This window comes from Echinococcus granulosus (assembly GCF_000524195.1).
Source record: "Echinococcus granulosus chromosome Unknown EG_S00139, whole genome shotgun sequence".
NCBI lineage: Eukaryota > Metazoa > Platyhelminthes > Cestoda > Cyclophyllidea > Taeniidae > Echinococcus > Echinococcus granulosus.
In genome coordinates, this window is record NW_020170519.1 from 99,095 (window position 1) to 112,541 (window position 13,447).

The 13,447-nt window shown below is 38.8% G+C and overlaps 1 protein-coding gene across 1 annotated transcript; it reads left to right on the forward strand. All coding sequences in view use genetic code 11, as the record gives it.

Annotated features, from left to right (window-relative positions):
• Window positions 1-6,896: 6,896 nt before the first annotated feature.
• EGR_09251 (Homeobox protein EgHBX3) lies at window positions 6,897-8,857 on the forward strand (the record flags this gene model as incomplete). The annotated part of the gene is made up of 4 exons (XM_024498500.1): window positions 6,897-6,903; window positions 6,939-7,037; window positions 7,964-8,385; window positions 8,609-8,857. 4 exons carry the CDS (start codon window positions 6,897-6,899, stop codon window positions 8,855-8,857), a joined length of 777 nt encoding a protein of 258 aa, XP_024347090.1.
• Window positions 8,858-13,447: the final 4,590 nt, after the last annotated feature.

Genomic DNA, 13,447 nt, shown 5'->3' on the forward strand with positions numbered 1-13,447 from the left:
TGGATGTATGCTTCATGCTGCTGGTAGCGAAATATTTAATAATTATGGTGTGTGCAGTTGTACCTGCTTCTTTTGCGTTATAAAAGGAAGACGCCATTCAAAGGCCATGGGATGGCAATGCACATGAAATGGATTGGGTGAAACAGATCACTAAAGACCACTTTACTGAAGCCAGGATTGCCGGAACGACTGAAACTCTTGTTGTGTGAGAGTATGTAATGCGAAATGGGAAGTGGTTGCGTGCTCGTCTGCTGAGTTGGCCCTAATCGTAGTTGGACAATAGGCCATGCACCACGTGCCACTGACCGACTTCCACGCGTGCCAATCGATTATTCAATCATTACAATATGCTGCTCCTCATCCACCATACAGCATTCTTACCAGAAGCCTCACATAATTATCCCATTCAGAACGTTTTATTTCCAAAAAATTGCCTTTCTGACAGAGCTTTCCATCGTATTAAATGCATTACCTGAGTTTGTCGAGGATATTTAAAACAAAATGGAGTCCAACCAAAGCCTTAACATCTCGTGTGCACCAACGACGATGGAATGACAAATTCATTACCCTGCTCTTAACCCATGACTACTTGCACCTGGTTCGAGACAGCCTGAGTTATTGCAGAAGTGGGGTGTAAAAATGGCTAGAGGACGGTGTTAAATCCGTGGCTACGGTCAGACTGAGGCAAACAGGGCGCCACGATATCACTTAGGCGACATTGAATGTAGGCTAACATATGATTGAACCCATGTCACTGGAGGAGTGGTAGTTGTAAGAATGCCAAAAAGGTAGAGCTAGAGCTCTATAAGGATGGGTTTTAGATTAATTTTATTGAAGCGAAAATTAGTTTATAAAGCTCTCGACTCAAATAAAATGGCGTTAGATAAAACGAGGACTAAGGTAGGCTATTACAAACTTTTCACTTGTTTAATAATTATCTACTTTTGTAAATACTTTGGTGAACTTATTCATGTAAACATGCATGATGCTGTTAACTTTTGACAACTGAATGCTGAAAAAAAAAGCATTTTTTTAGTAAAAGTGACGAAAACATGATCCATTTGCGGCGAAAAAGGTGGCACGAAATGACATGTCTTACCTTCTGGACCATTTTGCCCAAATTTTCACCCCTTAGACCGTATTTTGACGGAGGTCTAGTGCTAGCACAAAAATAAAGGCAGTTTCGGAAACACACTCGGTAAGATGAAAGACCTAGTAAGAAACGAGCGCAATTTGGAGGCAATTTCTGCTCCACTAGGTGTCATATTAATGTTGTCCATATTCCATAACCAGTTCTTGTTATATAATTAGTCCCCATCTTAATATCCATAGATAAACTTTATGCAAAGTAGCTGTTGAAATAAAAACCAAATTATTGTATCATTGTCATTACGCTAAAGTACGAGGGGACCTACTGTGTGGCAAGCGCGAGATAAGCTGCCCCACTGTGGAGAGCGAAACCATACAGAAACATGTGCATGAATTGCCGGAACCCGAAGCAAATCACTCCAAACGATTTTGCTCCACCAAGATTAGGAAGAGTCTAGGGTTGCTCATAAATGTAGTGCTTTGTGAATAGCTGATTACCTGTGTAATAGTTATTGATGTAATTCTCGCATTGCTTTGTTTCATTTCCACCGGTTGCATACCAATCTGGCCTCATAAAAATGAGAGTAATGGTTAGTGGGTGAGGTCCTGTAGAACAGCCTCTTGAAATAAAGGAAAAACAACACAAATCTATGTTCTTATGTATAATGTGGACTAAGCAGGCGTCTGTATGGACTCATTTAGTTGCACCGCCTTCCGTTCTCTGGTGATGAGACACGATGACAAGAAAAAATGCAAAAGCTGCTGCTGCTTCCAGACTCGAGGTTGATTTAAAATCACATCACCAAAGGCTAGGTTTTCTACTCTAGCCTCTGGTTGTACGAAATACAGCCCTTCACACATGCAATTTGAGCGAGCTTCATGGAAAATTACAACCCGGTTGTACCCCATGAAGAACTGCATTGTCTAAAAAAATGGAGAACCGTATTCAAGATGAGATGTGGTGACTTCAGGTGAAGCGAACCATTCCGAATGTTGATAAGATTGGCTAAGTTGCAGATGCTCGAGTTCACAGGAGGGTTTTTCATGAATACGCCGAACTGCATCAAGACTACTTCAATGGCGAGAAGACCATGGATCAGAAGGAAGTAGTCTGCAAAGACAAGTTAACTAGTCTAAAGTACATTTTTCTTCATATTAAAGTGTGTAATTTTCCGCACTTGATGCAAATTCACTGGTTCCCTGCTAATCAGAATGTGAGCCTGTCTGCCTTAAACTCGAACAAGTGTGTGGCTTACGGTACATACCTGTGGTATGTCCTTCTCCATTTTAGCTGACTTCTCTCACCTTGTTTTTTTAACGTAGGGAGCAATGAATAATGCAACAAAATCCTATTTCTTCACCTAGTAGAATGCACCCACATTCGGTTAGGCAACTGTGCTTTGCGTGCCATGTTTTGTCACAGTCCTTATACTTGTCAAGGATTTCAGTGTAGGAGAAACTTTCCTGCGCCTGAGTTTTCACTAGATCATATGCACTGGAAACATCCCAATTTTGCTTTCCTTCTTTTCAGATAATTCCCTTGCTGTGATCATCAGAGTTTGTTGGCAGTAATATTAGCATCTTAATTTGATTAACGCTAACATGTTCTTTATTTTTGGTTCAGGCTTGTGTAATTTTAAACATTAAGAGATAAAATTTTGCTACATCTCTGCTATTCCTTTTCACTAATCTCCCTTTTACGGTTTTTTTGAATTACGTTTAAAATAACCTCAGTGAGCGGCTATGAGAAACGCCGGGATTGCAACTTCCATGTGTAAGTTTGGTGGGTTCCATGTATTGACCAAGCCATGCGTAGTTAAGAAGTTCGACAATGAAGAAGGTAACTCATAACTGGATGTTAAAGGTGGGTATAAACGCGGCTCCTGCGTCTGTATTTCGATCCGTCATCTACCCTCTGTAGTTCGACTGGCCCTATAACTTGAGTATTATCCTCTATCACCTGGAAGGAACGGTGGATAAAAGCTTTCACCTTTCACCAAGTCAGCGACTACCTTACCTTAGGCGATGGTTCTATCTACAGAAATACCTTTGTTCCCACTATCTACATTCAGAGTATGGTAAAGGAAGCTAGCCATACCGGCTTAAGCCACGTTTTCGCCTACTTTGTAGGAATTTAATTGGCTTTTACCATCATCTTTGTGATCTACGCTCTTGTAAAGTAAAACCAACCCCAATTTCCAGCCAAGCAGGCAATTTCGTCGTCTATTCCTACTGGCATTCTCTTTGATCTGGCCCAGTCCTCCTTGTTAATCACTAATGCAGCTTTAGATGAATCAATCACGTTTCCGGTTGTCACTACATGTCCAACCCTTTTTATTTTACTGGTGTGCATAGCCATTTTCAAGAAATTCCAGGTTTTTTATTGTCTACTTTAAATCTCCCAAATCTTAACCTGCCACCGAGGGTTCTGATTGCTGGAACCCTAACCAAGGCCTCCCTCTTGTAAGAAAACCCACTTTTATTGTGTTAAATTTTTAATTAAAATACGGAATTGCAATCCTTTTCTTTGTTTATATTCAGGAAGCTATAATGAACGACCTTTGGATATTGTTTTGTTTTCCCATTCAGGGTTCCTTTAATACGGGGAGGACGTACTGAGCCATGTCATGTGTGCTCGTATTTGAGTAGGTAGTGGTTGACTTGTTTATCCTACCCACCGTCATTTGATGGGCTCTAAATGCGAAGAGGAAATCATACAAGTAATGATTATGCGAGGGTTCTTTTTCATTCCGGTCCCCTAGTCACTCACCTTTCAATGCTAGAGCTAGTAAGTTGCTTGCGTTCCAGTTTCTAACCTTCTAATCTCCCATTTTAGATATCAAAATCGAGTCAATGGAAACACATAGGAAAAGCGGTATTTGCCTTGAATTTTTTGACTTCTTAGTCGTCGGCATTGAGCGTTGTCGAAACTTCCTCAAATTGGGTGACATTATCAGGAGAAGTGAATGTGACTGCTGGTGACTGCAACAATTCGAAGGCTTGCAAAAATAGCTTCTTTTCTCTCTTTTCTTGAGAAAGCCTCGGGTACCAAAAGGCAGGAAAGTTTGAAAAGAATTTTTGTTGTGGATTAAAAATTGGGGAGATTATAAGGTATTCGATCCAGCTGGATGTGCTGATTTATTCCAACTTCTGAAGGCAGGTCGACTGGATGCGACTGGTTGTGCTGATATTATTGGGCACAGAGTGTGTCCCTCTAGATGTGTCGGCGTTCCTTACTATGACTAAGACCCTCACACCCTTAATTGCAACATGAGGCCCCCTTACGGAAAGTTTATAAGGCTTAATGTTGATTTCTCTTTGCAATGCATGGTTTGGAAAGACTTTTTACAGGTCTACCAGTTTAGCGAAGCCGATGCGGTTTTTGGCGACTTGCGCATTTAGGGTTCCTGCAGCAGCAGCTTTCGTGAAATAGTCTGCAGTTACAGAGATGAACCCATTTCTGACCTATATACTGGGTTAAGAAACCACAAAGTTACTGCACTTTCTCTCCCTCAGGAGACATTCAGAAGTAGATTAAAGCAATCAATTAGCTGTGAGATGAGTTGGCGTCTTCAAGAACTGCTACAGATTTGGAAGTTTCGGCAGAAATTGAGTTATTCAGTGGCAGCTAAAAGTTGAAAATGTGTCTGGGCCGGCTTTGTCTCCTATAACCTTTAAGTTGTCACATCTATCCTTAAAACTACCTGCGTTAACGAATTAGCCAACTCTAAGCACCTTAATGCCTCAAATTTCATCATGTTTCCTCAGGCACTGTTTCGATCACTCCTGCAATATGAATCGGGTCAAGGTATAATCGCTTGGATAAATGAAATTTACGTAACTGCAACCAGTTTTAGCAAGGTATGCTCCGCAGGATAAGGTACTTACGTTTCCACGTTTACTCTCCTTCCCTAATACTGCAATTCCTCTTACCAAGTGTCAGTGAGCGGTCTGCCGGTTTCACTGCTTCAAGCACGTCAACGCTAGATCATAGCCCTGAGGTAATAGCTGAAGTGTCTAAATAATGAGAGTGCAGCAAACAGTTTGCATCAGGTAACTCCCTTCTGTTCCGTCTGCGTGTTAAGCTTGATACTCATGCAAGCGATGAAGTGAAGCAGAAAAAGTAAACTGAACCTCGTTTAAACGACACTTCAGGACTAAGGGTTTCAATGTAACAAAATTCTCGTAAAGGGTACAACAAAGGTAGCCTACATGTCTTATAAATCCTGAAAGTAATCGCATTCTGTAAGTTTTCACAAATTTTATCAAATCATTGAAAAGAATAAGGTAGATTTGCTTGAAATTCCTCCTTTTAAAAGTAAATTTTGCTTAAGTCAACTTTGGTCTGATGAATGCCACTAAGCGCATATAGAGAACCAAATTATTTAGTAAAGCATCTACTCAAATTTTTTTGTAAATCAGCGGCTAATTTTAACATCACTGCCTTTTAAAAAGATAAAATATTGAGCATTTATTTCATGTGCAATAACTTGCATAAAAGAATCTCATTTAAAATCACTGCCGTGGTATAGAGATTGATCGAGTTAGAAAAAATTACTCTAATGCTTCCTGATATTTAATCATTGCCATTTCAATTGAATGCTCTAGGCCAATGATTGGATGAAATAACTCGTCCGGTTAGCGATTATACGGCCGACAATAGACTGACCAATTACAACAGTTCATTGAGACACTAGTGACTCAACCGAAAATTGCTTTTAGTAGGGGATTACTTACCTAATATTCAAGACCAACTAATTCGTGCCATCATAGATATGTCACCACAACCTTTACACGGGCAGCTCTAACTCTCTGCAGTCAAAGCGCCTGCGATTTAATAAATATTTGGTCTACATGCTTGATAAAAACTACTGAGTACAAATTTCGTACTAAATAAACAGAACAAAATTTTGTGATTTTGAAAAGGCTTTCTTGTGACTCAGACGGCTGTGTGTATAGCAACGTACGAGTAACATCCTCCACATTCAACAGACAAAATTCAACGCAAGAGCACTTGACGGGCCTCACACTCAAAATCCGCTCAATTTAAGAGCTGCATCTTTGGTAAAATTTGTCATAAACGAGGCATTTTATTGAGCTATTTTATGAACTCTTTGACTTACTTAAATTCTACTTTTATAATTTTTAGTAGATAATTATTGTCAATATCAGTTTTCATTTCTGCTGGGTACTTTTCTTTGACGTCAATCACTTTTACACTAAGACTTTTTTGCATAAAATGGTTCTAATTTTTCTTTATTTAACATACACTTGATTTACCTTTACGTAGAAAGCGCTACCCTAGGATTTGAATGTTGTTTGGATGCTTACTGCCACTCACCCACAGCCCTAGTATTTTCTAAAGGAAGTGGATTTATAAAATGAATTGTTAATTATAAAATCTGTTATTTTTAAGTGATGAGTTGAACACATTGTTAATTTGCATTTAATTTGTGAGTGGACTTCAAAGCTTACCACTGAGATCCTCTTATGACAATAGAAAGTGAAACAAGTTGCAAAATTAGTAAAGGCTACTTGAAAGATGATGGTATTTACGAAGTGTCTCAAGTCTTAACCAAGGCGTCATTAGCATTATCTGCCTTTTAGTCACCCCTAAACTCTCTACACTTCAATCACGAAGCCATAAAACATAAGTGGGTTGATGATGTCGTGCTTGGTGATTGGCTAGCGATTCACAAATCAACAATAAGCAGTTCTCTTGAGATGCCTATAAATGTGTGAAGTCACTTTTGTTTCTCCATCACATCTACTGCAACCAATATCTAACATACTAAAAGCAAAGAAGTATGACGAGTAAGTCATATGGTCATTCTCTAACAATGTTTCAGCTTCTTCGGTATTTACAGTTCGACATATTCTGGGATTGGACGACCCGGATAAAACAACGCAAGTAGAATCCCCCTTTCCACCATTAACCAATATCAGTGGTTCGTTTGAATTTTATCTTTTCCATTTGTTTGCGAGTTTATACCTACTTCCTATGTTCGAGTCCCACCAGGTGGATTTAATTAATTGCACTTTATTAAAGTCTTCTGTTCTCGAATCGAATCGAATTTGAAAAGTTCACCACCCAGTAGTTGATTGGTTACGTCTCAAAATTTGCTGCACATATTATCCCCTTTAATTTATTCAAAAAATTTTACCTAAAAGTGTTTAAGTTTGTCTTTTGCCAGATAAGACATCAGCAAAACTCATACATGACCCATTCCTGATGTCACTGAGGTGATTTCAGTAGGCAACGCTTCAGTAGTCTCACTGTTTGTATTTGCGACCCTTTAGTACCTCTCATCTCGACTTTGCCTTGACTCTGGGCACAAGCATTTCCCCCCAAAACCTAAGAAATCATTTAATTTACCCAAATCGGGGGATTATTAATCGCTACATTCATCTTATAGTTAATATCACCCCAAATTACTTCTCAAACCCTGACTAGTTTATCCAAATGAGGAGGTGGCACTAGCAGCAGACTGATAATATCTAAAGGGATTTATCGTATTCCGGGTTCAACTCCCCCTTACATCACCGTTTAATGGTACACTCTCCTCATTCGTTGTAGGCTTTTAGCAAATCACGACTTGTTGACAGCTTAAGCATGTGCATTTCACACCCCCCGTTCGCCTTTTATTGGAATAGAGTATTCACTCATTGGTCTACCTAAAGGTTGTTCAATTAATTATTTGACCATGATAAATTAACTGTTGCTCTGACTTTCTAAGGTCTAATAGGGTTGTCACATTCCAAAAAGAGAGGTAAAAAGGCATGAAAATCTCCACAGCATAGATGCATAAAATCAACAAAGCACGGCGACGGAAAGACTGCTGACATTACCCACATTAACGCGTTTTATATGTAGAAACCAATGGTACTGAAAATCAAAGAACAACAGAAGAAGCAAACTCCAAACAATTTAAAGCATTTTCGATGTTTCCGAATCCGAATTTGTTAATGCTGAGGGCACAAATGCAGTTGCAACAAAACCACCGGACACTAGCACTTTCATCGCGACAGGATGATCGGCAAAATCAGACAAATTTTGTCGTATTGCAAAATTTACTTCCGCATCACCAACCGAAAGAGCATTTCTACCCGACGCCAGCTAGCAAGCAAGATCTAGAAGGTGCAGCGCTGGCGGACTTTCAATGCCAATCCAAGCGTCGTATTTTATTCAACAAATATCAAATTACCGAACTGGAAAAACGATTTAAATTACAGCGCTACCTTACAGCCCAGGAACGTGAGGAGTTGGCGAAGACTATTGGTCTGACTCCCACTCAGGTGTGTTCTGCCATCTTCAAAGGTCGACCTTGTCCTATAAGAAAGTCAATTTTTACGATGGTTCATCTTGATCTTTGTCGATGCAATTCAATTCAATTCAAGTTGCTTACTAAGTTACTCACATTGACAAAATGATTTCTTTGCCTATCCAAATCTCAAAAAGCTAAACAAATTATAATAAGCGTAAATTATACTAATTTTACGGTGTTTTTGTCTCAATTAGGTGAAAATTTGGTTTCAGAATCATCGCTACAAAGTAAAGAGGTCAGGTGATGATGCTACTGCAGCTTTTTCAATGCCGACAAAGTTTCTCCCTTTGAAGAATACACCACAATCCAACAGATTAGCATTTAATGGCGATGGCAACTACAAAGTAGACAGTTTTGAAGGATCGCTGAACTCATTCTCTAGGCCAAAATTATCTCAGGCGCCAATAGCAGTACGCAATTCGCAGCAACAGCAGCAGTGCTAGCTATTACCGTCATCAATGCTGACTCTATCATCGCAGGCTTGACCTTCAGCTGATGAAGTATATAAAGGTTGGGCAGATGCAGATCTGGAAGAGAGCTTGCAACCCTTCTCCAGAGCAAGACAGCTGACAATGACGAAGGCACCATCGAACGTTACAAAGTAATCTGGTTCACTGTCAGGTCGAGCCAAAAATGCCTGAACAATGACCTAACCATCGGTTTATAGATGCACCCGTAAATGCATTATTTTTTTAATAAAAGTTATCGGACGTGCTTTTTCAACCCAAAAAGTGGGCGGATTGTATGTAGCGAATTGATTGGGAATTTATCAACCCTAGCTGAGTTTTAGCGTTGTTCCGTGTTTTCTGTTCATCCTATCTCGCCTATGTCGTTCACTTGCTTCACGATTCCGTATCTAATTATAGGGAAATGAACATTAAAGAGCCTTAAATAAGTACTCGAGGTAGGTGATTTTAAAAGAGATCTTCTTATTCAATTCAAATAATGGAGCGTTTAGGCAAAATGAGAATCAGGCACTAGCATTGGTGGGTACTGATACAATAAATGAAGTTTAAGGCAAATGGAAAGTTAAACACTTTGATTTTATTCCAAAGTCTTTTCGTTTTCCATCACCACATGATGCTCGCGGTGCTCTAGGTTGATAATCTCCCACACTGCTTTCAGCGACACATGACAAACCAGATAGTTGACCTGATCAAATCAAAATTTGCACTTAACACTGATAGAATTGGTTAGCAATAAACACTTCTCCTTAAGTCATATGACTGAGGCGTGCCAAGCAAAGAATTGAACTTTGATTTAAGCACCAAAAACAGGGTGTGATAACTGTCGGTGCAGTGGGAGTATGAATGTCAATCACTTGATTTGGCAAGATATTCACTTGTTGAAATGAAACCAGTTTCAAAAATCATGTAATAGAATTGGATACGACTTTCGGGAATTAACTCCTCGTCTAAAACAATGACAAGTCTATTATTTGTCATTACCACCGATCTTAAGACTGCACGTAAATGAGTGAGGGGTTCTTTATGACACAGCGATAAAGAATCCACTATTTTTCGGAAAGAAATCTTTACTAATTACTTTCCAGCCTAAAAGTCCGATCAAAATTCCTCATTATTTGTCCATAAAAACAAATTAAAGTAACTTTTAAAATTGAGCCTTGCTATCTATTACACTGCGACAAGCAATTGGCATTCCACTTCACGTGGAATAAATTTAGTAAATAATTTTCCCAAATTTTTCATCTTTGTTAAATATCTCCCTAAGTAAATTCCTATTTCACTGAAGTTTTCTGATATGAAACCACCTGAAAAAATAAGGGACAATGGGGGAAGGAGAAGGAGATACCCCTTGCATATTATCTGTTTATTTCATATTTTTAGTTGTAATGCTCCAGCTTGCACCGGCAATACACGTTTTGGGCCAGAGGTAATCAGTAAAATATAAACCTCGTGGTGGTGTGGACGCCGTAGGTGGTTGAGGAGGTGAAGTACTCTAAACACGCGTTGCCGTGATACCTGTACTCCTTTCATTACCACTATGCAGGTAAAGGATGTCCTAGTCTAACCCCCGTTCGTTTCATGGGTTAAAGGGTGATAGGAAAAGAGAAACACCGAACCTATTACAGCAGTCTCTATCTTTTACAGCACTGTTTACTCTGAATTGCTAAGTTTTATTTGAACCCTCGCCTTGCCGTCACGACATTGGCATATTCAACTACGTCACAATTACTCTTAGAGGAAGGGAATGCTACTGCTTGTAGTTATGAGAAAATTTGGTTTCAGAGCATTCACCAGAAAATTAATTTATGCACCTAAACGTTTGAATTTATGTGTGCTTATAATAATTGTACCATTTTAATTGTACAACTTTCGGTTTTGGTAACAGGCCAATTCAGGGCTCCGCTACGGTACCTTTGCCGGGTGGCATGGCCTCTTGGTCATGACAGTAGCGCCTGAGCCCTTTCATAAGTTAAAAATGCGTGTTGTGGCCTAGTATTGTACGTTCTTTCGTCTCTAGGGGTTTGCTGGGGCACAACGGTAGTCTTGGATTGGCCTATTTACCATCCACTAGTAATCACTAAAGATGGATTGAGTATGGAATAATTTTCGGGTGAATCAGTTTACCTCAAATGCTTTGTTTTCAAAATAACAATTACCATGATTTTATTTTAACGAGTTATAGGCGCTTAAAATCATTTTTCATATAGAGAACGTGATTAAAATTACGGCTGGGTCATTGGAGAAATCCCCAAAATTTAGCCTTCTGATGCTCGCTTTTACACCGGCAAAGATCTTATTTTTCGCGCCACATTCAAGAGAAAACTAACTTTAAAAGCAACATGAATCAGCCGCAAGACTCAATTAGCGATTGAAAGGATTTGCATAGTTCTGCCCGCCTCCTCTCATGTCCAACTTCATCGGGTCCATTGTTAGCCTAAGTAACTGTCATTATGGCTAGAAGCAATTGAAAGAGTAATTAGGAATGAGACATCCATTTGCAAAAGGCAAACAAACCCACAAATAAGAATTATTTTAATAGTCTTAAGGTCAAAAATATTTTTTTAAATGAATAACTGCAGCTAGGAGAGGTAGTGGCTTGATTTTTTTCATTGCTCCCATAATTTTATCAAAGCAGCAGCTTTTAGTGTAAGAGCCTATGGGAGTCCTATGTTGTCATTTACTTTGATAAAAAGCTGTGAAAAAGGTGACTTTAAAAGGAAGTGTGTTATTTCACCGCTTTTGAGCTTACTTTGCCCTCCCAAATTAAGTGTCTTAGTTTTCGGCACATTCCGTAAACAAGGGTTAAGTTACACTGTGTTTCGACAAAAATAAAGCAGCATAACGAATATAACGTAATATAATAAATATGCTACCGACATATGAAAGGATAAAACCTTCAAAATGACACTTTTTATGTCGCATTTTCTTAACTGGGTTTTTTATGAAAGTATGTCGCATTTACTACTGAAAATTGGCTTAGTAACAAGTACTTCACTTCTGACCTAGATGTGGGAAGTGCAAGAGCTTTATCGGTTCAGGAGGCTATTTAATTTTGCCGATGCATTTTAATTTAACCTTTATCAACAGTTACAACTTGAGCATATTTTAAAGCAATTCAGTACTATGAGTCTTGTAAAATAAAAATCAGAAGGCCTCAAACCAGAGATTAAAGATTTCGCTGTAACTATACCTTAATCTGATAGACTTAATCCATTTTCAAAAGGGTACTTTATGACACCATTAAGAAGAACGTGAATACCGCTGGTTCTAGCAAAATCAGGTGATGAAAGACGTTTGTGCTGATCGTCGGTTTAACTTACTCTAATACCTTGTTGTATCGTAGTGGGAGCTTATAAAATGAGGTGTTTTCATGCGTTATTGGATAAATTTTTACCGATTCACCTGTGGTTTTCGTTGTCACAAAGTGACTTTTGAGCCTGAAGAATGTGATTCAGGAATGATGACTTGGTGCTGAAGATATTGCAGGAGCTATTCATCAGGTTTGTAGTATAGCGTCTCGAGAATGTGTGACGGTAAAACTGACCTCCCAAAACTAAATAGTTAGAATAAGGTAGCTCTGTTAATAAACAATTCAAAAGGTTATTAAAAGCATATAAGAAGTTCTTTTACACATCAGAACACTTCAAGTCTGGAAAGTTAAGAATGCCCTTTAACAAAAATCATTTTGCTCACCCATACATCAAAAGGAAGAGTTACGCTGATATCTACAAAAATAGGTCTCAAACTCACAGGAGGAAGATGCTGCCTTATTTCCCACTTGTAAACACAAATTCACGCTTATCCAAGAATTGTCAGTCGCATTTAACATTCACACGCTAAATAGGCAGGTGTCTTGGTATCGTTTACAGATGTTTGAGCCACAGAAAATTGTCAAAATAAGCCAAAAATTCATTTATTAATTGGAACAAAAAAATGCTTAAAACATTAGCTCTTGGCATATTAGGCCAAAAATAGAGTGTTTATGAATGAACCATTAAGTATTTGCTAACAAATTAAATAGAGAGATTTCAACACGCCTAGAATGAAGTCCAATGAAACGATTTTAGAAGTACAAAAATCATTCAACTCCTGTGCTCCAGACTGGAAGGTCGTACAAGATCTTCAGGGCAGCAGAAGCTACTACGAAGGAGAGCGTAGCATTGCAGTAGAGCACCCAGGCTACCAGTTCTACAGTTCTAGATGATTATAATCGTCCCACGCCCAAACTGCTAAACCTTGTTACCCTTTGGGTATAAATAGAAGACAGGTTTGTGATAGTGATTAGAGAATTCTACACGGATATTGAGCTTTACAAAAAAACGTCACAAAAGTCATTTTCTCATGGAGATGGCAAAATAAACGGATTTAATAGAGCTTGAACATCAGTAATACGGCGAGTTTATTTTTCACTCCTACTGGCTCCTGGTGGTTAATAAGAAAATTCAATTAATTTACCTCGACTATTTTGATTTTGGTGGTGGTTTTTGGCAACTTTATGTCAAGAAATTTCCAAATACACGACTTAACGCAGAAGAGTTTTTGAGGCAGACGCTAGAAGTACACATT